Genomic DNA, 25,654 nt, shown 5'->3' on the forward strand with positions numbered 1-25,654 from the left:
TAAAAACCCTGTACCACAGAAACAGGACTGGCCTCCTTGTAGGCAGTGCCTCCGTTCGCATCCTCAGTCTCAAGCCGTCCGAGCTGCTTCTAACAGTTGACGACAAATGTGGACCACTGAAATTTCTCAATCATCGTTTTTATTAATTGGCTTTATAGGCTAAAGTGCATAGTAAAGACAAAAAAGAATATGCATACATAGGAAAAGGACATTTTTCTCACCAACATTAGAAAGACCTGAGATGCCTAAGTGTCTGTTCTAGGAACACTGGACTGAGGGAAAATGTATGCAGGCAGCAGGCCTGGGGGCTGGCTTCCGGCATGGGTCTGGGGCCTGCAGAAGCTGCTGGCATGCTAACCCTGCCCACGGAAAGCTGTAATAGTGTTGGGACAAAGGGTCACACTTTGGATAGGTGCTGCTGGTACCAAATGTAAGTTTAGTTCCATTCAGGGCCCTGGGGAACCAGCACTGTTACTGAACTCCTCCTCCTGCAGACAAACCTCCACCATCCCAAAGTGCCAGTCATAGGAGAGGGTATTGGGGAATCACTCCTTAGGTTAGCCTGGGCCTGCTGCATAAGCCCCCAGCTGTGGGTAGTCACACTTTTCCACTCTCAGTGAATATGTAACTGGGTCAGGGTTAGTCACTGAAGTCTTTGCCTTATCACATGCCTCCGTCTCCGGGAGTGAGGGTGCCCGAGGAGGAGGGTGGGAGGGATTTTTGTGCTCCTTGAAAGGATAAGCAGTTCATAAACAACTCCTCTGGACCTCTGTTTATTAGAATTAAAATTAGTCTACAAGTTAGGGCCTGGCAATTAGAATTCAGTCTGCTTCACTGAGTTCATACTCTGTGCCCCTGGAGCACTGCAGAAAAAACATCTGACTGAGTCAGGACCCAGAGATACCGGCAGGTAGCTCAAGGTGGAAGCCCCAAACGTGCTCCAGGGAGCCTGTCCACTAACTTGCAGGAGAAAAAAAGAGAAGAAATCTGTTAACTTTGCTCTCAGTTTTGGAGGTAAAGTGCTTATTCTAGCGCAGGGGAAATCTAGAAACAAATGTGGGCAACCCCTAAAAGTGGATCCTTAAATAGGTGCTAAGACTAAAGGACAATAATAAAAACAAACTTCGGTTCCCTCAAGAGGGAGCCGACCCCAGCCGGGAGGTGGCCAGGCACAAGGCAGCGGTGTGCCATCTTCCTACAGCATCCTCTGGATCTCCTCAAAGTTCATCAGGTTGTTGGCCGTGTCAGACCAGGCAGCATGCTGGGCTCCATCCATCTCAGAGGCAAGCTGATTGCTCCTTTCCAGGGTATGATTTATGCCCCCAATCACCTCCTTACAGTCAGGACATGTGCCCCTCTGCATGGCTCCCCCGCAATCGCTAATCACGTAGATGTGGCCATTGGGGCACTTGAACCAGTGGCCACGAGGAAAACCCATAGCATTGACTATCTGCACTCGTTCTTCCTCTGAGATGCCCAGGCCAGAGCAGGGAAGGGTGTTTTTCAGAGCTTCCATCTTTTTCTGCACAAGCTGTTCATCCTCCTGGGTGAACTTGCATGTTTTCTCAAGGATCTTCCGGACACTGTAGACCTCTTCTGCTGTGCTACCTCTCATCTTCCCCTCTGCTATCTTGCAGCGGGACAGGAGGTTCACCAGGTACGTGAGCCTCTGGATTTCACTTTGGAGGTCATCCAGCTCCTGGCTGGTAAAGCTCAAACGCTTCTTGGCTAGCCACTCATGGACCTGTTGTAGTCGAATCCCCACTCTCTCTTGCTCTGAGACCTTCACCTTTTTCAGAGAATCCCACAGGCCCGCCAAGTGGTCATAGAAGCTGATGTAATTCTCAACAAGGCCGAGGTCCTTCATGGACAGATTTTTCTGGTCTAGCTTCTCCTTCAACATCACAAAGTCTTCAGGAAGCTGCTGATGGAGGAGGCTCTTGCTCTCTAGCAGGGCCTTAAGTCGTTCCTGGCTGGCTGCAATTTCCCCTGCCGAGCCCTGAATCTTTTCCTTGACGATTTCAATCTCTTCCAGCCGCTGTTTGATGCTGGTTCCATAGCGCAGGTTTTTACGGATGGGCACCTGGCAGATAGGGCACACTTTCAACCTGATGGCAACTTCGTCATCCTTCTGCTCATTCATGTAGCGGTCCAGGGCTTGCACCTCAAAGATGTGGCTGCAGTCTTCTAGCTGCACAAAGCGGGCGTCAGGCTCATCCTCAAAGCCAAAGAAGATCTGAGTGACTTCTTCCTGGTGGCAGACACGGCACTTCTTGGGGCATGGCTCCCCACACAGACCAATGCAGGGGTGGCCACAAGCCAGCAGCTTAGTACAAGGCACGTAGCATGGGGGTCGGTTGCAGGGTTCAGAGCAGAGTTTGGTGCACTGGTAGTGCTGGCAGCGCCAGACACAGGGTTCCACGCAGGGGCTGCACAGCTCCCCACACTTCTTCTTGCACTGGCTGTGGACACAGCGGTTCTGGCAGGTCCGCTGGCAGGGTGGGCACTCGCCGAGGCACGGCTCCTGGCACTTGTGTGAGCAGATGAGCAGGCGCTTGCAGGGCTGCTGACAGCGCTCATGAAAGCGCCCTTCGAAGCAGCTGTGGCAGGAGCCAGGACAAGGATGCTCACAGTCCAAGATGGTGCCACACTTGGCGGTGCACTTGACTGGCAGGTCATACATGAGGTCTTGCACGTTACCACACTTCACCTGCTGGCTGTGCCCACATTTGAGTTTCACGGTGACCATTTCCGAACATAACCACACACAGTCTTCACCGCAGGGGTGGCTGCACCTGTGTCCACATTTCAGAACCTTGGGGCAAGGCTCTTGGCAGCAAAAATCTGCCTCAGGCATTGAACAAGGAACCATTTGTTCGTGGCCGCACCGAAGAATGATTTTGCGCACCTTCACCTGACAAGGCTGACACTCCTGGAAGCAAACCAGAGGGCACCGGTGCCCGTCCTGGCAGATGACTTTCTGGCATGGCTTCATGCACTGGAACTCCTTGTGTGAGGAATCATAGGGGTGGCAGGCACGGGTGCAGACATGCCCACAGCCTAGCCGGAACTCACAGGGTAGGCTGCAGCCTCCTTCGGGCACTTTTTGGAAATCAGAAGCTTTGGATACTAAGGTGTGGGTATCGGGATGGTTCTGGCAGCACAGCCGGAGCGTGCGGCCTATTTGATTGTTCTCTCGAAGAGTATGGATGATCTTGCTCCACAAGGGCACCTTGGCCAGCATCTGCATGTTTCCAATGCAGTACATCCCCTTCTTGGCACGGGACAAGGCCACACAGATGCGGTTGGATATCTGGAGAAAACCCACCTTGCCTTCCTCGTTGCTCCGCACTAATGAGAGGAGGATGATGTCATTCTCTTCTCCCTGGTATTTGTCAACCACATGGACCTTGACACCAGCAAATGTCTTGGCTGGCATAAGTTTGCGCAGGCAGAAGAGCTGCCCAGTGTAGGTGGTGAGGATGGTGATCTGGGAGGGCAGGTACTCCTGGCACAGGAAATACTTGCACAGTTCTACCACGAAGCGAGCCTCATGCTGGTTCTGGTGGCTTTTGCCTTCTTGGATTTCCTGTTCAGGAAAATTGTGTTCCACAAAGAAAAGGTTGGAAGAGACCCCCTAGAAAGGAAAAGAAGTGATATGTTAGGAGGTTCACTCATGCAATTTTTTCTATCTTCACACGTATTGGCCACTGGCCCTATTCCAGGGAGAGACCTTGCAAGGCTTTTTGTATACTCTGTACCACAATCTTTAATTTTGGAGTCAATCACCATGTGCTTTCTTTTGGGACCACGGCAAGTAGAGAAATGGATAAAGAATTCGTCTATCTTAGTTTTTAATACGTTTGTTTGATATAAATATTTAAAACAGCCATCCACAATCCAACTATTATAGTCCAGGAAATAGGCAGCAGCTGATGATGATGAAGATGTTGAGGGACCAGCTAACTTACAAGCACTCCGCCGTGCTGACCGGTTTACACACATTATTTCCCTCAAAACAATAACATAATGAGGCAGCACCCATTATTCTCAACGTACAGAAGACCCTGACACTCAGAAATGGTATATAACTTGCTGAAAAGTTACAAAGCTACTAAGTGGCAGAGCTGGGATTCAAAACTCACGTCTCTATCTCTCAACTTCTATTATTTCTCCCCTTAACCAGCTTTTAAAAAAGCTGGCTCTGGGGCACCTGAGTGGCTCAGTCGGTTAATCGTCTGCCTTGGCTCAGCTCATAATCCCAGGGTCCTGGGATCGAGTCCTGCATTAGGCTCCCTACTCAGCAGAGAGCCTGCTTCTCCCTCTCCCTCTGCCCCCACCCCCCCCCGCTCGTGCTCATGCTCTCTCAAATAAAATCTTAAAAAAAAAAAAAAAAAAAGCTGGCTTTAGTCCCTTCTGAAAACCCTTTTCCATCCTAAGGAAATACAGCCTTCTAGGTTGTTGAGAGCATCACAGAAAGATCAGGTAGGGCAGACTCACCTTTATCTTCTCATATTTGAGAACAGAGGGATGATTCTCCAGATCCTGGTAAATGTAGGGGGTCAAAAGCCTGGCAATTTCAGGGCGCATGCGGTGCTGAAACAAGATATATTATATGTCATTAGAAACATGGGCAGAGAATAAGTTTTCTAAAGACTAGGTTGCTGGTGCAAAACCTTGAGGTAACGTGAAAAGAATAGGGAGAAAAGAACAGAATGTAAACAACTCCTTTATCCAACAGAAACTCAACACAGGCTGATCTTGTGGTATTTTGAAACAGAAAGGAAGTCTGACAGTCACTGCATTATTAAACCAGTTTTATTTTTATGAGACTTTCTTACTGGCAGTTGGTACACTCCCAGGAGACTTCTCCTAGACATTTTGGAGGTAATAATAAAAGTTCAGCTTCTCACCTGGTAATTCAGACGGACAAAGGGAATGTTTACTTTCACCAGCCGTTCAAAGAGGGATACCTCAAGGTTGAAATTCTTGGCTAGATCATACACGTTGGCACTGGGGCGCAGCTGAGAAAAGAAACAAGTCTGAGGACTCTGTATTGACATATTTTATTCATCCTCCCACCTACCCACCCACTCATCAAAATGTTTTTTTAAGTGCCTTATGTGTGCCAGGCACTATTCTAAGTACTGACAGGCTAAGCATAAAGAGCCACAAGGGCCATGAAGGTAAGAAATACGGGTGATGTGACAGAGTGCTCAGGGGAGGAGTTCCTTTAAATAGGCCTCTCTAAAGAGTGACATCTGAGTTGATGTCAGCATGGAGAAGCTGCCCATCATTTGAAAAGCAAACCATGAGAGGAAGCAGGAGGAGGGCAGGGGTGGGAACACAGTGGGCAAATGAGATGGTGATAGGAGAAGTCAGGGAAGCAGGCTGTACCTGAGAATATTTGCCTCTGTAGGCCACTTTAAGAAGCCTGATTTTTATATTAAATCAATGGAAAATCACTGGAGGGTCTTAAACTGTAGAGTGATATGATCTGATTTTTTTTTTTTTTTTTAATATTCACTGGCTCCTTTATAAAGAATGGATTAGAGGAAAGCAAAAATGGAAGTAGGGGAACAGGAAGCATACTGTTTGAATAGTCCACTTAATGGCCAATGTAGATTATAAAAGTAGCAGAGAAAAGAGATAAAATGAATGACACTACCTCTGAAATATACCCCAAATCTAAGAGCACTTGCTCTTAGATTGAATGTGGAAGGTGAGGGAAAGAATCATAGAAAGCCACTAAGCTTGAGGACTGGTGAGTGCACCCCTCAGTCCTCTCTCTTCATCTTCTAGGGGCTCCTGCCCTACCTGCTGGTGGTCCCCAATCAGAATGAGGTGCTGGCAAGCTTTGCTCAGTGTGGCAATGGTGTGGGCCTCGAGGACTTCGGCAGCCTCTTCCACAATGACAATCCGAGGCTCCACCTTCTGTAGAATCTGACGGTATTTTGCAGCACCTGGAGTCAAGACAGAAGAGGCTCCCTGAGCTCAAGCACTGGACCCTGTGACAACTGAGCCCTCACATTCACCAGGGCTATGCTGACCACTGAATGAGAGAACAAGTGCTGCTGGGTGATCTCCAGAGCATCACCCGTATTGGTCATTGCTGGGGTTCCGAATGCAGCAGGAATAAATGGATACATTTCACCATCAGTTCCCTAAACACAGCTTGCTTTCAGCAGCTTCTCATGGCCTTTTCCCTCTAAACTACTAAAGAAGCTCCTCTTTACCTGTCTTAGTCTGAGAGGAGCTTGGCATCAGGAGTGAACAGCTGGATCAGGCAGAGTTCCCCATGCTTTCCTACCTGTGGTTGTCATTCCTACAACCTGGGCATCTTTCAGGATGTGCAGGTCTTCCTGGAGCCTCAGCTCCGCCATTCGCTCTGCTGATGTGCGGTACTGGCGCTCATAGTTGAGGATCTTTCGGCGGGTGTCAGCCTGGTACATCTGTAGCCACAGCCTGGAGAATGTGAAGGACCAGAAAGAGGAAGATGTGTGCTCTTTGAAAAGGTGGAGGAACCCTCTTCAGTGTGTATAAAGTGGAACCTAGACCCTTGAGGAGCTTACAGACCAGAGAGAGAGAGGAAGAAGAGACCCAGGTTTACTGGGACCCAAGAGTCCAACTTGCCCAACAAAAAGATGTGCAGAGACGTGTACATAGGTGGCCAGGAGCTAAGAAGGGGAGTAGGATAAAGAATAGATGTTAATTATTAAGAAGAGAGTAAGGGGCTTCAAAAGCTTCAAGAATTTCTCATAAATCCTCCCTGCCCCATCCCTGCCTGAGTCCCCTCCCCTAATTCTCCAGTCTTGGTTTACAAATAAAACAAATCATATCACTACACTACTCTGCTATAAAACATTCCAACAGCTTTTCAATACACTTTGAAAAGTGGCTTTTGATAATCCAGGCTCTTCATCTTTGCTCCATGAGGCCTTGCGGTCAGGCCCCCGCCCACCTCTCTGACTTAGCTTTCCACTGCTCTGAGACACAGCCATGCTGGCTGCCTTCTTTCCATTTCTCAAACGGCCATACTCCTTCCCAGGTCAAGCCTTTATGCATGTGGTCCCCATAATTTCATCTGCTCCCCATTCCCTGCTGGTCTTGCTAATGTCTCCTAATCCTTCAGCTCTTGCCTCCAATGTCACTTTCCTGGATACCTCAGACCAGCTCAGATCCCCTGTTAATATCCTTAGCACTCCTTGCTCCTTTCTTTCTTAGTGTTTATGTCCACTTGTAACTTTTTATTTGTGCAATTAACCGATTTGTTTCCCTGGATAGACTGTAAGCTCTATAAGGCTAGAGCCGAGTGTCATTTTTATCCCATGGCTGCACCCCTAGCACCCAGCTCAGGGGGGTTTTCAACCAATCATCAGTTAACACTGTTGAAGGTCGGGGTGGAACAACAGGGGGGTTATGTTCCAGGAACAGAAAAAGAACCCCTTGGGGAAATTACATGAACTGGTTGGGGGGCGGGGGTGGGGAGTGGGCATAATACCTATATAGCTGCCATCGAGAATTCAGGTCCAGCTGCCAAACATCCTGGATTTCATTGGCCTCAGCCTCAGTCATGGTGTTCAGTTTGCGAAGTTCAACCTTCACTTTCTTCTTCATTTTCTTTTTCTGGCCGCGCTGGGTCTGTGGACATCAATACCAGCCAGAGTTACCATCTGAGCAGAAGTGGGCCCAGTTCTAAGACCAAGGTGCAGGCCAGAGCACAATAAAGACGGGAGCCGCCACCTCAGAAGAACTTCTCTGTCTCACCCTCTCCCAACACATACTCCACTGCAGAGTGGCTAAATGAGGGCTCTGGAGTCAGTCTGCCTGGGTTCAAAGCCTCATCTACCTCTTATTAAACTGTGGGACCTAGAGTAAGTTACTCAACCTCTATGTACCTCAGCATCCCCTTCTATAAAGAGAATAATAACGGTACATCTTCACAGAGCTGCTGAACTGACCGAAGGAATAAATACATGGAAAGCACTTGGAATACTGCTGATGCTAGTTATCACTGAACATCTTTTGACCACACTGTATTTCTCATTCCTAAAACACGTCACCAAAGTAGTAGACACTGAGTCTTGCTGAATGTCGTACAGGGCCTGCTAAGATGGTCTTAACGCCATCACAGTACCTTCAACAAGTGGGTGAAAGGCAACACTTAGGGGAAAGTACTCTCCCCTGGCTCTGTACTAAGTCTGAGGCCATGAGCCTTTAGAAGGATTGGCATGAAAGATGAATGTCACAGTATTATGTACCTTCCCCCCACCTCAAAACCAAACAAATCAACTCCTCCTAAGGCCATGTGGCAGAGAGATGCCCAATCCGTAACTCCACATGCTGGGATCAGGCTCCATCCATCACATACAGTGATGGTGAACTGAACTAGAAGATCAGGTTCAAAGCTAGGAGCTGAGTGAAAATTGCATCTACTCAAAAGTTGCCTTTGAAAGTCCATTAAATCATCAGTGGAGGTCAGAAAATGTTATTTTGAGTATCTGGTCCTCTACTGCCATAGCAATGCATGGTAAATTCCGAGGACCAATTGGTTCTACCAAAGGAAGGACCAGAGGGAAAGTGTGGGTGTTCATACACCATTCTGGCTTGAAGGAAAACATCAAATTCCAGGGTGAATGAAGGCTGAGTATTCCATCCAGGCTGTGCAGCTTGCTTCATTCTGCTTTACTTGAATTCTCTAGTCCTAATGTATTGTTCATAGGCTTATTTGTACTTGAGAAGATAATATCCACGAAAGCACCAAGCACTGAGGTCGTGTTTGATCTGACCCACATGTGAAGCATTTTTACAAAAGTTCAAGAGAGGCATTTGGTTACCTGTTTTTCTAAGTTGGAATTTCTTGCCAAGGCCCCTCTGAAAGAACATAATTTGTATACTCTTGGGAACTGGACCCATCTTATACTATGGTTAGGTTGTAATTGGGCAAATTAAGTTAACTGTGAGGACAAGGTGAATACACTGCTGTGATAGGAGGAGGTGAAAACAAGGGGCTGCAGTTCTAATCACAACAGCTGTTCTCAGGCCCCTTTCAGAAGAGTTTAACCCCCACCCAGCTGGCAGTAGTAACTGAACTCCCATTCCCCGTTCTGTTAGGGCTTCCAGAGGACACAAGCAGGTGAGTTTACCTCCCACTCTCCTGCAGTCTGCTCCTGCCCAGCTGCTGTCCCAGGGCCATAGTTGTCCAGTCTCATGGCCAAAAGCACTTTAGCCAACTCGTGGACTGCCCCATTCTCCTCCTTCTTCCGCCGCCGGGGCCTCACCACCTCTTCCTCCTCGATCACGCGGTCGGCTTGAATGAGGTCAGCCTCCTCTGCAATCTCGATCAGCGAGCCCTCCTCCTCCCCTTCGGCGTCCTCCTCCTCCCCTTCGGCCTGGGCTAGGAGGAGAGCGGGCAGGACCGCGGTGAGACTCGAGCCAAACAACAGCACAGGGCACTTACAAGAGCTCAGATGCAAGAAGACACTCCCACGGGGTTTAAGTGGTTACCTCTAGCAGGTGAAACTGGGGGACATGAGAGTTAGCAGAGGGAGACTTAGGTACTTTTTCGTTATATTTTTAAATACCATATAAATGTATTCCTTTTTTTTTTAGATTTTATTTATTTACTTGAGAGAGAGTGAGCAAAAGAGAGAAGGAGCAGAGGGAGGGGCAGGAGAGGGAGAAGCAGACTCCCTGCGAAGCAGGGAGCTGGACATGGGGCTCGATCCCAGGACTCTGGGACCATGACCTGAGTTGAAGGCAGACGCCTAACCAACTGAGCCAGCCAGGCGCCCCAAAGGTATCCCTTTTTAAGAAAGGTTTTACTTATGTCAAATACACAAGAGATATGCAATGTAAATGGGCAATTTAAAAGATAATAAAAGTTCATAAAATGAACATCCAGGTACCTCACACCCAATTTAAGGAGCAAATCACCCATTTCTTGATGACCCTCAGGGGCCCGTCTAACCTGAATTTTATTGCTCATCCCTTGCTCCCCACCTTTCTTTTAAAATAACTTTACCATATATATAATAAATACACACCTCTAGACAACACATCATCTAGTTTTGGCTTTTTTTTCCCCTACTTTTTTGAACTCTATACCAAAGGAATAATATTGTGTATATTTTCCTACAGCTTGCTTTTTCCATTCAGCCTGTTTTTGAGATTCATACATTGCCATATATACACTGTGACTCATTCCTTTTCGTTGTTGTAAAGTATTTCATGATCTGAATGGACACAGTAATTGATCCATCTGCTGTACAAATGTTGATGAACATTTGAGTTCTTTCTATTTGACTTTTTCTATTATTATAAAGTGGTTGTGCCAATTAATATCCCCATTAGCAGAATTCCTACTGCTCCACATTCTTATCAGTGTGGGATTATAGCAAACTTCAGAATTTTTGCCAATCTGGTGCATAAAAGCATCTCATTGTGGTTTTAGCTCCTCTCATTTCTAATGAGCACTCTTTGTATGTTTACTGACCATTAGAATTTCCTATTTTGTGATGTGCTTGTAAAATGTCTTTTATCTATTTTCCTATCAAGCTATTATTTGTCTCTCTCTGGTTGATTATTGCTCTTTATACATTCTAGGTATTACTTTTGAGTTTTACTCTCTGGTCTTTACCATATTCCACCTTAAGATGTGATTCTAGGTAGACATGCATTCTTACCTGTATTTTCAGGTCCTGTTGGAGCAACATTTTGGGTGAAAGAGCCGACACCCAGACCCAGCCACTCCAGCATCATGGAATGCTTCCAGCCTTGGAAGCAAATCCATTCGCTATCCTGAGGAAGGAATAATTATCAGTCACAAGAATTCTATGACAACCAGTGTAAAAGGAAAGACTTCATGAAGGATCAAAAGTAGTTCCCTTAAAATTTAGAGGGTGTAAGTTGGCAACCCTTGGGCAACTGGATCATTAAATATGACTTGCATAGAATTTTAAAAATAAAAATTTCCTCTCTCGATAAAATCGGGATCTATGGCAGCAATGAGCCTGCATTCAAGAATGGCAACAAATGGCTGGAAGTGGGCTGCCATCACTTCTTTTCCAGTCCGCCAAGCCCTCGCTACTTTCCAATGTCTCATATCTAGCCTGTTAGTCATTTATGGATCCTGACTGACCCCTTCAGACTTCTGGGTATGTAACCCTAGAAGTCAACAACTCATTGATAAGAGAGCTACCGTTTCACTGGGTTCCTGGCCAGCCACTTTACAGAAATCATGTCAGTTAGTCCTTAGAATATCCTTTGAAGGCAGGCGTTATTACCCCCGTTTGACTGCTGAGAGACCTGAGGAACACACTGGCCAAGGCACAAGTCCATCTGTATGACTTAGGTCTGCTGACTTCAAGGCTCTCTAGATGTGCTAGGTTGCCTTGTTATAATTTTGTTTGTTTTATTTAACACTCACTTATAGCACACTAATTAAACTAAGTGGTTTACAAATATTAACTTGTTTATCCAAATAACAATCCCATAAGAATTACATTGATCTAAGAAACTCATTTTTGCAAGTCAAATTTACAAATACTGGCAATTTCACATGATTCAACTTAATGTTATTACCATCCCCACTCTATAAAAGAGGAAGCGGGCACAGAAATTTAAATAACCTGCCTAGAATAAAACCAAGATTCATATCCAACAAGCTGGCTCCAGAGCCTTGTCTTGCACTTGACTAGTATACTCAGCAACCTCTCCTCCTGAAAAGGTGCTTCTCACATTATGGCAGCAACAGATTATCAAAACAGCTAATGTTTTGGATTGCTGCTTCTGCTGGAGACTTGCTCCAAGTACTGAGGCAAGAGAGATGCTTAGAGCCCTCAGGATGACCCCTACCTGTACTGGTCCATTCATCAGGCTTTTCCAGTGCTGAGGGGAGATGTATTTCTCCAGGTGCTGTTCCCGTAATACACCACGCATGGTGCACTCCAGGGTCTGGGCCCCTTCATGAAGCTCTTGCTCTGACTCTTTCATTTGTGTCACAATCTGCCAAGAACAGAAGGAAAGAAATGATGAGGAAGTACCATCATCCCTGAATTCAGTTCCTGCCGTGAGACAAAATAAAGCTAAGACAGGAACAGCAAGAAGAGAGAATAAATAGACCAGTCAACAAACCAACTTCCAACCACATTATTGTGGTCTCAAAACCAAAGGATTACTATCCAAAATGTCTAAAAGACTCCTACCAACCAGTAAGAAAAGGAAACAACTGGGGTGCCTGGGTGGCTCAGTTGGTTAGGCGGCTGCCTTCAGCTCGGGTCATGATCTCAGGGTACTGGGATCGAGCCCCACATCGGGCTCCCTGCTCAGCAGGAAGCCTGCTTCTCCCTCTCCCACTCCCCCTGCTTGTGTTCCCTCTCTCGCTGTCTCTCTCTGTGAAATAAAATCTTTAAAAAGAAAAAAAAAAAGAAAAGGAAACAACTAATACAACAGAAAAACAGACCAAGGACACTGTTGCAGACACTTCTCTCTTTCTTGGTAATAGGAACTCAGAGTTTTGTTTGGGTACACTGCTGCCCAGCTAGAAGATGGGCTGTAAGCTAGGGCTGCTGGTGGTTTGGGGAAGTGGCCTTAAAAGGTCCTGGCAGGGGTTGGGAGGGGTGGTGTGCCCTTTCTGTCCTTTCTCCATCTTGATTATGAGGGCAAAGGTCACACCATGGGACCACCAGAGTGGACTGTTGGAAGGAACCGGGGTCCTTCACCACTCTGTAGAGTGCCTCCCTAAAGTCCCTGGACCGAGTACCCAGAGGGACACCGCTCTCTAGCATATTTCCACCTTGAACTATCTCGGATAGCCCCAGCCGGAACTCACACTCATGTAGGCCCTCCGGAGGTGCATGGGGAGGCTACGGCGGAACTCCCGCTTGTTCCTCAGCTCTCTCAGGGTGAACTGCTTCAGGATTTCACTGTTGCTCCTTCCACCTACCCGCACAATGCTGGTCTTCTGACACTTGTAGATGCCTGTGGAGCAAGGCGGAGCACAGCAGAGGTGAGACGAGCTATGCTGGATTCTCTTAGGAGAGAGCTCTATGTGTTTGGGATGTTGTCACAGCTGCTCCCTTAGGGAACAAACTGGTGCTTACAGGAATCTACCCCAGAGAGGAAAGACCTGCAGAGCAGTAGTGCGGTGCTTAAGAACATAGGTTTTAGAATCAGACAACTGGGGACCCAAATCTTGACTTCACCACTATTGCTATATAAACTACGGCAAGTTATTTAACTTGAGCTCCAGTTCTTCATCTGTGATTTGAAGACAGAAATACTTTCCTTATAGGGCTATGGTCTGGATAAATGAGAGAGCATCTGTATAGCTCCCAGGCAGGTCCTGGCATAAGGCAAGCACTTAGTAAATGTTCTCTATTATTCACTCTACAGGTATTCGCTGATTGGTCATTGTGTGCCAGGCATGTACTAGGTTCTTAAGATATAGCTTAAGACTCAGTTCCTAATTTGTTCTCATGTCTCGCAGTCTGGCAGAGAAGATACACATTAAACAGTTTATCATAATAGCAATAGGTACAGTAAAGACTATAAGCCCATGATGCTGTAAGTATGTAACAGGGAACCTTACCTAGTTTAGGTGGGTAGTGATCTAATTCTTGAGGGTCTAATATTTAAACTAAGATCCCAAGAATAAAAAAGATTTAATCTAGATTAAAGGAAGATATAGAATGGAAAATAATATTATAAGGAAAATGAAAAACATATACTTATTCATTCATTAATGCAATTAGTATTTTTCTGAGTACCTAGTATGTGCCAGAATCTGTGAATATAGCAAGAAACGGGACCATCCCTCAGTGTTTACTAGAGTCCAGGGTAAAAACACACACAATAAATGGTTACATACGTATTAAATTTCTGAAGAAAAAATACAAAAGGAGACTTAACCTTGTCTGGGGGCAATTGGGAGTCTACTTGAAGAGCGATTTAAGGTGACACCTGAAGAATGAATTGGAGCCAACCAGGCTAGATGAGGTCAAGATGGAGAGAGTGGGAGAGAGAAAAATGTGCCTTCTAGGGAGGGGAAAACAGCATGGTCCAAGGGAGAAGCTGGAAGAACTGAAGACAATTCGTGTTGCTGGAGCTAGGGAGAACAAGGGAAGAGGTAGAAGATAATGTTCAGAGTTAGGCTGGCGCAGACCACACACAGCCTTGCAGGTCACAGAAAGGACTATGGACTTAGTTCAAAGACAATAAAAAGCTACTGAAGTTGCTGATAGTTCAATTATAAATGTCTTGATGGAGAACAATTTTGCCTAGACTTACCTTCCAGAAACTGGTCCAAAGCATGATTAGTGTAGCATACAACCAAGATGGGGAATTTCTGGACGCTAATCTGCCAGACGGGCTCATTGGTTAGAAGCGCCTGAACAATTTTTAAACCCACATAGGTTTTGCCTAGAAAACAAGGGAACAGGAGAGTTAAAAAAAAATTAAAGACTTCCTAAAAGGAGTAATTAATTATTTACAGCAAATTATTATTTTATTTTTAAAGATTTCATTTATTTATTTGACAGAGAGATACAGAGTGAGAGCAGGAACACAAGCAGGGGGAGTGGGAGAGGGAGAAGCAGGCTTCCCGCTGAGCAGGAAGCCTGATGCAGGGCTCGATCCCAGGACCCTGGGATCATGACCTGAGCCAAAGGCAGACGCTTAATATTGAGCCACCCAGGAGCCCCAGCAAGTTATTATTTTAAAAAATTTAAACTGAAATTGTTTAAAATCCAAGAAGCACAAATGGGTATATAATGAAAAGCCCCCATGCTCTTCTGCCCCCAGTCACCCAGTTCCTCTCTTGGAAGCAATCAATATTACCAGTTTTTTGTGTCACTTTCTAGAGTTAGTCATACTATGCAAATGCAAACAAATAAGAACACAGTCTTTCTCTAGCCTTCCTTTTTAAATGGAAATAGTTGCAGACTATTTTCACGATTCTACATCTTGCTTTTTTCACTTAATGTACCTTGGAGATAGCTCTCCATCAGCACATAAAAAGAATCCCCCCTCCCCTGTCTCTTTTTTCACAGCTGTAAGATGTTTTTTCACAACTGTAAGGTATTTTTTACCCAGTACCCTCATGCAATAAATTATTTAGAAATGCTTTCTATATATCACAATAGACTTGCCTTTGTGATAGGAGGGGAAAACTCAAAGAAATCAACATTGAAGTTAGAGTTACAGACTCATTCATAAATGGCCAAAAATTAAGTCTACAAACAGCTAAGTTCTTACTCTGTATCAGGCTGAGAAGGTAGCTACTGTCCTGGAAAAACTCAGAGTAAGTGAGAAAGCAATAGAAGAAAATCAAAGATTTCAGTATAGCAAGATAAATAACAATTTCTTCCTTCCTTTTTTTCCTTCAAATAATAAGTACTGAGTGCCTAATACATGTCAGGCACTGGGTTAGGTGCAAGAAATTCAATAGTGAGCAAAACAGCCACGGTTATCTTCCTGGAATGTACAGACTTGCAGAAGAAAAAGATATTAATCACACAAACAAATGTAAAATCATAAAGGTGGGAAATGAGAAATACACGGTACCCCCCAAAAAAATAATTGGGATTTTGACCTAGTCAATGAGGTTAGAAGAGACTTCCCTGGGGAAGTGAAAACTGAGTTAAGAGTGGACAAGAAGGAATAGGGATGGGGCTGCCATCTTCCAGGTAAGTAAAGACCGAGGCTTGGCTTCAGCAGTAGACATAAGGAGGCAGACTGGGGAGAAGTTTCAGAGGTTAACATCGATTGGAACTTGATGATGGTTTGGCTAGGGTGGGAAGCAGAAAAGGAAAACTAGGTATCTGGTTACAGGACTGGACAGATAAGGATACCTCAAGAGGAAAGAAAATCTCTAGAATTCAATATTTACTCTATCTCCTCCTCCTACTTCCTTCCCCTTGGAATGGGTACTTTTTGAGATTTCCACCTCAAAAATGACTCCCTTTATTACTTCCCCCTCATATTCACAGGTATGCTCTTTCCTAGTAACCATTTAGGTGTGTGACTTAAGCAAGCCTGAAATTATTACTATACTTGGAACTAAAGTCCTACTTCAAGTGATTAACATTAAGGGAAATTATCTGTAACATGTAGATTTTGAGACAAAATGGCTCCTACAAATCAGTAAGGAGCCATCTGAAAAGAAGCCAATCCACAGAAGCAGTAATATAAATAGCTAATAAACTCAAGAAAGGATATTTAATCTCATTCTTCATTAAACAAATACATATTAACCACTGTGATACACATTTCCAGGGGGCAATTTGGCAAGATCTATTAAAATTACAAATTTACATATTCTTTGATCAAGTTAGGAATTTCTCTTCTGCATTTATTTTTTTGCATATGAAATGACTCACAAATAAGGCTATTCATTGAAATATTATTTATATTAATAAATCTTTCCACATGGGACTGGTTAGATTAGTCCACTGTATGGAATATTATGCAGTCATAAACAAGAGCTACTACTTATGTACCAATATGAAAAGATCACCAAGATATTTTATAAGTGGACAAAGCAACATGCACAGGAGTGTTTCTAGCACAGTGGGTTAAAAAAAAAAGTTAAGGGGTGGGGTGCCGAGGAGCTGGCTCAGTCAGTGAAGCATGTGACTCTTGGTCTCAGATTGTCGGTTCGAGCCCCACATTGGGTGTGGAGATTACTTAAAAATAAAATCTTTAAGGGGCGCCTCGGTGGCACAGTTGGTTAAGCATCCAACTCTTGGTTTCAGCTCAGGTCATGATCTCAGGGTCATCAGACTAAGCCCTGAATTGGGCTCTGTGCTCAGCATGAAGTCTACTTGAGTTTTTCTTTCCCTTGTCCTCTACCCATCCCCCCTGCTCTCTCTCTCCCAATCTCCCCAAAATAAATAAATCTTAAAAAAAAAAAGAAAAAAAAAAGAAAATCTTTAAAAAACAAAGAAAGGAAAATAGTAAAGGGTAATAAATATATTCAATTCACACATTTGCTTGAATATTCATAGAATATCTCTGGAAGGATAAAATAAGAAAATAACATTGTTTGCTTTAGGAAAGGGAACTGAGTGGAATGGTAAGAGGAAGGAGACTTTTTAAAAACTTTGAACCATTTTTTATTAAAACTAAAAATAGGGGCATCTGGGTGGATCAGTCAGTTGAGCAGTTGATTCTTGATTTTGGCTCAGGTCATGATCTTGGGGCCCTAGGACTGGGGCCCCATGTTGGGTTCTGCACTTGGCAGGGAGTCTGCTTAAGGATTCTCTCTCTCCCTCTGCCCCCCCCAACCATGTGCTCTCTAAATAAATAAATAAATCTTAAACCAAAAACATAAAAACTAATGGGTCAAAATTTTTGTTTAAGATTGATTTATTTATTTATTTATTTATTTGAGAGAGAGAGAGAATGAGAGAGAGAGCACAAGAGGGAAGAGGGTCAGAGAGAGAAGCAGACTCCCTGCTGAGCAGGGAGCCCGATGTGGGACTCGATCGTGGGATTCGATCCCGGGACCCCAGGATCATGACCTGAGCCGAAGGCAGTCGCTGAACCAACTGAGCCACCCAGGCAATGGGCCAAAATTTTTAACCTTGCAGATTAGCAAAAAAGATTGATAACAAGATCGGAAAGGATGTAAGGAAATAGGAACACTAGTTCATTCTTGGTGGAAGTATAAACTGATACATCCTCTTTTTTTAAAAATTTATTTGAGAGAGAGAGAGAACACACAAGCAGGGGGAGGGGCAGAGGGAGAAGCAGACCCCATGCTGAGCAGGGAGCCCGACATGGGACTCGATCCCAGGACCCTAGGATCATGACCTGAGCCAAAGGCAGACGCTTAACCGACTGAGCCACCCTGGCACCCCTCTTTTTTTTTTTTAAGCCTTGAAAGTATCTCTTTAATTATGTATATTTTCCCATTATATAAGTGTTTCTTACCAGAAAGAACCTTCCACCAGTGCCTGGGTGGCTCAGTCAGTTAAGCGTCTGACTCTCGGTTTAGTTCAGATCATGATCTCAGGTTCCTGAGATCGAGCCTCGCATCAGGCTCTGAGCCAAGAGAAGTATGGTGTGGAAGATAGGAGAGCCAGGACAAGATGAGCCAGACGCCTGAGTTCAAGTCCTAGGTCTGTCACTTACCATCTGTATGAATATCAACATATTATTCAACCTCTTTTTGCCTTAGTTTTTCATCTGTAAAATGGAAATTGTTTCTACTTCAGAGTTGTTGAAGATGCAATGAGTTGATACATGGAAAGCATTTAAAACACTACTTGGCACATAGTGCTGTTATTATGTATTTGATATTATTTAAAGTAACATAAAATCAGGGGCACCTAGGTGGCTCAGTCAGTTGGGTGTCCGACTCTTGATTTTGGCTTGCGTCCTGATCTCAGGGTTGTGGGATCGAGCCTCGAGTCAGGCTCTGTGCTTGGCATGGAGTCTCCTTGTCCCTCTCCCTCTGCTCCTCCCCCTGCTTGTTCTCTCTCAAATAAATAAAATTTTTTAAAAAATTAAAAAATAAATATAAAACCAAATAAAAATTAACATAGCCTTTGATGAAGCAAAGGTCATGCATCTTCCTAAGTCTGACCCCATAGGAGTCTTCTCTAACCTTGTGATTTTGATTACTATGCATACCAATGGATGCCCGCTGAAAATCACCAGGAACAGCTACTTTATAGATAAGTCTAATGCCCATTTTAGGAGAATGTCTCTAATCAAGATACTCTAGAAACCTAGAGTCAAGCCTCCCTTGCCTATCTCATAGGGCAGATGTCATGTGGTCTGAAAAATTCTCTTACCTGTTCCAGGAGGTCCTTGAATAATAGCCAGTTCCCTTGTGAGAGCAAACTGCAAGGCTTCCATTTGAGAGTCATCCAGCTTCAAGGCTTCTTTTGAAGGCCACTGGCTGGGGTCTAAGACATTCACTCTGGGATGTCTCAAGCCCTCAGCATTCCTCAGAGATTCTCCAGTGGCCGAGGGATTCTTTATTAAGGGAGTGAAATCATATCTACCCCCCATTAGCAAGTACCGTGGCTCCTTCACATAAGAGTCACACTCCACAATGTTCCTCTGGAAAGGGACGTCTTCCTCCTGGACCTCCTGGAGTCCTTCCAGGACATGCCTATAGGCCTCAAAGTATGCAGTTGTCTCCACCATGAGGAAAGAGTCAGATGGCTGGACCTCTGCTAGCAACTGTTGGCTCTGCTCATTGAAGGAGAGCTGAACAATTCCTCGGCAGAGATCTTCCTGCTCCCGGTTAGACACAGTGGCAAAAAGAAATGTTTCAAAGTTGTCCTTGGACATGCACACCAAAGATCCATAGAGCAATCGCTTGGAATTCTGCCAGCGAACAAACTTGAGTGGTTTTGTGTCAAACTGCACCTTGTAGACAATGCCTGATGATGAACACACGGGGGTGATAATCCTGGTATCAAAGTAGATTCGGATGTCATCAAACTTTCTCTTCCTCAGGCCTTGGTCTTCAAAGCTTTGGAGAAGTTCGAAAATGCCTTCTCGTAGGGGTCTAACAAAATCTTCTCTCAAGAGTCGGAAGTGGGTATCCAGATAGATAGCAGTGCTTTCATATTTTCCAGTAATGATGTTGGGACGAAGGAATGGCCTCTCATCCAAGTGTACTTCATTGTAAGTAGGGTAAATGGGCATGGTCCTGTAGCTCTCAACATGGTCTTCTGCCTCAGGCTGCACTAATGTGTAGGTGTCCACTCTTAAAGTGCCCTCTCGCCTCTTTTCCTGCAGATGTTCAATGATGGTCTGCACCTTTTCCAGGTTCTTCTCTGTCTCCTCTTCTATGTCAACCCCAGAGGCTCTCAAAGCATTCAGAGAAGCTGGCAGGAGGGAAATGAGCATGGAAGTTTCCTGCACAGAGCTGGCGGGGAAGACACTTACAAGATCCTGGAGGAGAGAGATGATGTTGCTTAGGTGTTCTGGATACTGGTTTCGAACATCAGGGATGGGCTCAGTGATCATCCCTACCACATAAGTCGGCAGGCAGACTTTGAGGAATTTGGAGTTCTTCAGTATACCCAGGACATGGAGAACGCTCTGGCGGTCCATTTTAGAACTGCAAGCCTTCCGAAGAACCTGGCAGATGAGCTCAAGGAAGTTGGATTTCATACCAGAATGAGACAGGAGCTCTTTCAGCCCTACACCTGTAGCAAGAGTGATGACCACCTCAGAAGGGTCTTTCTGCAGAAGATTTTCTAGGAATTTGTAGCCCAGTTTCTTTACCTGCTGTGGCTGTTCTGAAGGCTTCTGGTGGGGGGTCCGCCACTGCTGGAAGTTTTCATCAGACCATGGTGGTCTGTGATTCCTTCCCTCCTGGTTGCCATTTCTCCGCCTAGCATCATTTTCCTGACCATGTCTTTGGCCTCTAGGTTCATTACTGGTGTGCCCCTCATGGCTTCTCCTTCCCTGATGTGGGTTCCTGCCCATCGCTCCAAACCTTTCTTCTCTCTGCCGTACAGGAACAGCTTGGTTGGTGGCCCTAGGCTGCCTTCCGGGCTGGTTGGCTCCTCCTCTGAGAGCATTGGCTGGTGGGTTATTGGCCTGATTTCTAGCTCTTGGTGGTAATTCATCATCTACAGGCCATAAACACAATGGGAATATTGGGTAAGCACAAAAACAAAGGTGCAAGGAAATCTAATAGAACAACAATGGAAAGACTCTCATTTTCGAAAACAACTAAGGAACTCAGATTTTCTTTGCAGAGAAAGTTTCCTAAAAAGCCATGTAATAAATGTAAAATAGATTACTACGGCTGCTGTATATATTATGAAAACATTGTTTTTTCAGAGAATGCAAAAGGGAAAAAGAGTAAACATCTGTTGGGGCCAGGGGCCCTGGCTTAGTTGGAAAAGCATGCAACTCTTGATCTTGGGGTCCTGAGTTCAAGCCTCACTCTGGATGTAGAGATTACTTAAATAAATTAAAACTTAAAAAAACAGGAATAAACATTTGTTGAGTGCCTAATACATGCTAGAGAATAAATACTTGCAGTATCTCATTTAGTCCTCATAAGCTGGGATTGTTTCGGAGGGTCAAAAAGATTAGCTCATTGCTTCTAGTTTTTTGCCAATACCAAATGATTGCCAAAGCATGAGTTCCAAAGCCAAACAGATCTCGTCAGATCTCATCCTCAATACTTCCTCACTATATAACCAAGTTGCATAATTTCTCTATGCCTAAGTATCTATGTGGGTGTAAAGATTAAATATTTATAAGATGCTTAGTAGAGTACCCGACACATAAAAAGTTCTCATTACTAGCAGCACTAATAATACTTTTCTATTGGGAATACCCTATTGACTTCTAGAGTCACTGGTTCTACCACTAAACAATTATGTCACAGGCGACAGAGTCATCAAGTGGGATAAAGTTACAAGAGAAATGCTTCTTGAAATTTGTCCAGCATCAGATGGCAAAGGGGATGGTGGGGCTTCCTTTACCAAAATGTTTTTGAGCTAATTAATATGTTGAAAAGGAAACTGAAAAATGAAACTGAACTTCTGTTTTAGGAAACTCAAAAACGAAACTTAAGTTCTTCTCCCTTCCGAAGCACAAGTTCATCCACATAGTATTATCTACTACCAACCCTCAGACAAGTTGTTGGGGGAGGGAGGAGATACACCCAATCCACACATGAAAGTTAACATCACCCTGTGGATAAAGCTGAACTTGTTTTCCTTAATCTGCCACACATTTCTTTTTTAAGATTTTATTTATTTGACAGAGAGAGACACAGCAAGAGAGGGAACATAAGTAGAAGGAGAGGGAGAAGCAGGCTTTCCGCCAAGCAGGGAGCCCAATGTGGGGCTCGATCCCAGGACGCTGGGACCATGACCCGAGCTAAAGGCAGACGCCCAACAACTGAGCCACCCAGGTGCCCCTTGCCACACATTTAAGTAACTTGGCCAATGTACCCAAGCCCAGTTTTTTCACTTTCCTCTCCTATAAAATTGATAGAGCTGACCCAACTTAGCAGAATTACTTGGAGACTTAAAAACAACAAAATAAGATTGTATACAATGCTGTGAAGGTAAAAATGTTATGAACACACATCATAGTCAAGAGGATTGTACCATTTCATGACATCAGATGCTAAATCCATTTTTGTACATTTTTTGTTTTGCACTTTGTAGAGGAAATTTTATTGTGACAACATAAAGGAACATTTGATAAAACATAAATACTGTATTACTGAAATCTAAGTTTTATAAGTGTTACTTATTTACTTTTCAAACCCTCAAAATATCAGAAGAAAGTCTTCCTTCTAATAAAACTTGATGTTTTAAAGAATGAAAAATTGTATTGTTTCTCCCACATTCTTCCAACAGTCATGCAGCTCATAAAATAAACTTCAAGTTCCTTCTCATCTGTTCCACAGCTAAACTCAGATGACATACTGCAAACTTAGGGAAAACCAAGAATCCATTTGGTTTTGTTTTAGAAAGTTCTAAGCAAACAATCATCATAGCAGTAGTGATGCTTTCGGAACTAACTGCTTTGGTGACTAGGGTTCTAGACACATGTTATCACATACATATCCACTAGCCATGTATGAATGTTAAGAATATTAGATGTGGCTAGTCTGATTAAGATGTGTAAAACAACACATGTAACTTTGAAGACTTAATACCAAAAATAGGGTAAATATCTCATTAAAATTTTTTTATACTGATAACACCTTAACATGATAATATTTAAGAATTTGGGGGAACAGGTAAAAATACGGAAATTATTAAAGTACTATGATAATAAAATATATGTATTCAATTATTGCAATAAAATGACATTATCTGGATATACTTATTTAAATAGGTGTTAAATTTTATTAAATTAGTAACAAATTTCAAAAACGGATTTCACCTGTTTCTTTTTGCTTTTTTTAATGATGCTACTAGAAAATTAAAGATAACATTTTTGACTTGATTATCTTTCTACTGGGTGGTGTTACTCTAAACCAGTTATTTCCAATTCAGACACCTTATCACTACCTTTGTTAAAGTGAACTGTACCCATTCACCAGCTCTCTTAGGGAAAAGAGAAGGCTATTTATTTTTCAGAGTCATTCATGCTATGGCTAAGGAATAAGTCATTCTTTACTTGAGAGATGCTGTCAATCTTAGGTGGGCCTGCTCATTCATACAGAACTCAATTTCCTTCCCATTAGGTAGAAAATCTTGCTCACCTCTGTGGTTAGTATAGGGATTCCTCGGCCTGCCCTCCAAGCAAGGTCTTCTGCCCTCCATGTCTGAGTTACCCGAATTCCTTCACGTTCACGTTACTTTCAGTTATCTGGAAATCTGCAGATTGAGAGAGATCAGGGTCCTTGAAATACAGCATCTAGCAGAAAAAAAACCCAAAATAGCATCAAGCCAGTCCTTCTGCCTCTACATCTTAATGATCTGTTAACTAAGAGTTAAACACAGATTTAATCATGGGCACAAGTGTTCAACTCTGTGAATGCCCAAATATGATATAAAATGTTAAGTTCACAATTTAGATGATTTCAAATTTCCCCTTCTCTTTACCCCTGCACTTCACTGGGGTAGAAAGAATTATCAATTCCCATTCAAAACTACTATTTGGTTTATGCTTTTAGTCAAGTTACTTAATCAGTTGCTAGGTTTCATTTTCCTCTCCCATAAAGCAGACAAATATTGTTTCCAGGACAGAAACTAGTACATTTCTGTTAATCCAAAAATGATGCATTCACCATCCCACCCAGCATTTCTATTATACAGTATTTTACAGCTTACAGTATTCTGTAGTTTGAAAATAATCAGTAAGTAGTTATCCCTTATCCTATTCTTTGGAATGCAGCCAAACTGATTAAGCCCTCTATTCTACTGAATCAAGAGAAGGAAATTACATGTTTCAATAACCAGAGGTTTAGCCTCTACAGGATGCTGTTTCCCCAGGATCAGCTAGAAATCTGTAGTTCTTTCCTTCTCCCCTTTCTTCTACCTTGAAGGTTTTTGACAGTGATCCTGTAAGAGGAAGAGGAAGCCCCTTTAAGGGAACTTCTTAGTACAACTCACACACATCATATGAGCTGGGGCTAGGGAAAGAGTGGGTGACTCAGAGTCCTCAGCAAAGGGATTTCTGAGACTGTCCCTCTCACTGAGTTTTAAAATATTCATACTTGGAAACCGTGAATAGATTTGGCATTCCATAAGGAGTAGCTTTTACCCTCATCAGAAAAAGGAGTCCTTTTCCTTCCTGCTGGGAATATTGTGGGTGAATCTCTTTCCTCACCGTATCAAACCTAGCTCTCAAGTGCAGATTCAGTACTTTGGTTTTTGTTGGTTTTTTTTTTTCCCTTAATTTAAAAAAAAAAATCTGAGGAGAAAATGCCTTCTTTCTCTTGTTGAAAAATACTAAAATAGAAACTCAGAAATTTTCTGGGATAAAAGAAATGGGAAAAAACAAAAAAGAAAGCAAAGGGAGGAGCAAAGAGCACAGGAAATGCCATGGAAAAAAGGCAGACTAAAGTGGGTCTCTTTGGGACTGAAGGCCTAAAAGGGCAGGAAGAAGAAAATCAGTGAGGGTCAAGCCGGTAGAGGGGTCAAATCAGAGGAGAATGGTAATTACCAGCGTGGGGGGAATGGAAGAGACTGAAACGCGCAGCCAGAGATGGGTATCAGGGGAATTCTCCAGGGTCCCTAGAGGGTAGCAGAAGGAAGGATGGAGGAATCCCTGGCACCCAGGAAGGAGCCCAGGGGGTCCTGATGGAAGTATTAGGGGGTTGAGGGGGAGTCAGGGCCACGTGGGTAGCATGAAGGCTGGGCCGGGAATGGCAGGGGAGGTAGGGGGGCCTTCAGAAGAGGGTCGGGCTGAACTCAGCTGGGGGGCGCCTCTAAGTAGGCATGGGGAGTGCAGGTGCTGAGGGTGCTTCCTAAAGCTGGGGGGAAAGAAGGCGATGGCAGGTAAGGACAGACGAAGATGAAGGGGGCGGCTGGGGCAGAAAGCGAGGGCAGAGATGGGGGTGGGGGGCAGAACTAGCTGAGGGGGTCAGAGGTAGAGGTGGCGATGGAGGCGCCGAGAGGGCAATGGGGCTCTGAGGGGGGCACCTGGGACTCTGAGATGGATGATGGGGAGATGGGGCGCCGAAGGGATGGCGGGGTACTAAGGAGCCGGCAGGGATGCTGAGGCGAGTACGGGGCGCCGGGGAGAAGCGCCGGCAGAGGCAGCGGCGGGCGGCGCGGGCGCCGGGGGTCGCGGCGGGCAGAAGCAGGTGCGGGGCCGGGGCGCGGGGCGGGGGTCACTCACCCGGCTCCGGCGCGTCTTCTCCCAGCCGCCGCCTTCGCACTGGTGCTCGGGCCCAGGAAGGTCCGCGGCCCCGCCTGGCGCCGCGCACTTTCGGTTTCCTTTCCCCGCAGACACTGGGCGGGGCGAGGGGCCGGGCGGGCGGCCGGGAGGAGGAGACCTGGGCTGGGGGAAAGAGGAGGGGACCTCGGGGCTGCGAGCGGGGGGGGGCCGGGCGCTGTGGCACTGCCGGCGCCCCCGCCCTCAGGCTGGGCCGGGGCTGGTGGACCGGCTGGCGTCGCCTCAGCTCCCCCCGGCGGCGGGACCGGCGGGCTCGGGCGGGCGCGGATGAGGGGAGGGAACTGCGGGGGGAGGGTTAACAGTG

At 44.9% G+C, this 25,654-nt stretch overlaps 1 protein-coding gene across 4 annotated transcripts; it reads right to left on the reverse strand.

The window, feature by feature from the left end:
* Positions 1-122: 122 nt before the first annotated feature.
* ZNFX1 (zinc finger NFX1-type containing 1) lies at positions 123-25,390 on the reverse strand. 4 transcript variants are annotated; one of them, XM_028125185.2, is made up of 14 exons: positions 25,294-25,390; positions 23,210-23,324; positions 18,801-20,600; positions 14,290-14,421; positions 12,833-12,981; positions 11,857-12,006; positions 10,686-10,800; positions 9,147-9,397; positions 7,502-7,641; positions 6,311-6,465; positions 5,818-5,963; positions 4,914-5,024; positions 4,501-4,596; positions 123-3,637 (listed from the first exon to the last, which is right to left on the reverse strand). In XM_028125185.2, the coding sequence occupies exons 2-14, from the start codon at positions 23,268-23,270 to the stop codon at positions 1,196-1,198; spliced, it is 5,748 nt and encodes a 1,915-aa protein (XP_027980986.1). In that variant the 5' UTR covers positions 23,271-23,324; positions 25,294-25,390; the 3' UTR covers positions 123-1,195. The 4 variants fall into 4 exon arrangements, with proteins under 4 accessions (XP_027980986.1, XP_027980985.1, XP_027980988.1 ...); XM_028125184.2 differs by having other exon boundaries at positions 23,210-23,364; XM_028125187.2 differs by lacking the exon at positions 25,294-25,390 and adding an exon at positions 23,894-23,996.
* Between the last annotated feature and the right edge of the window lie 264 nt (positions 25,391-25,654).

The sequence above is a fragment of the Eumetopias jubatus genome, unplaced genomic scaffold (assembly GCF_037043125.1).
Source record: "Eumetopias jubatus isolate StellerSeaLion01/CBP00866 unplaced genomic scaffold, mEumJub1_p1.0 scaffold_9, whole genome shotgun sequence".
NCBI lineage: Eukaryota > Metazoa > Chordata > Mammalia > Carnivora > Otariidae > Eumetopias > Eumetopias jubatus.

What these genes read in the sequence shown, in the direction of transcription:
- ZNFX1 (XM_028125185.2), bottom strand. Translation starts at nt 23,270, where the DNA reads ATGGAGGGCAGAAGACCTTGCTTGGAGGGCAGGCCGAGGAATCCCTAT. An exon ending in TCTCGATGGCAGCTATATAG is followed by an intron (nt 6,466 to 7,501) that starts GTATTATGCCCA and finishes CACATTCTCCAG; the next exon opens with GCTGTGGCTACAGATGTACC. An exon ending in TCAAATATGAGAAGATAAAG is followed by an intron (nt 3,638 to 4,500) that starts GTGAGTCTGCCC and finishes TTTCCTTTCTAG; the next exon opens with GGGGTCTCTTCCAACCTTTT.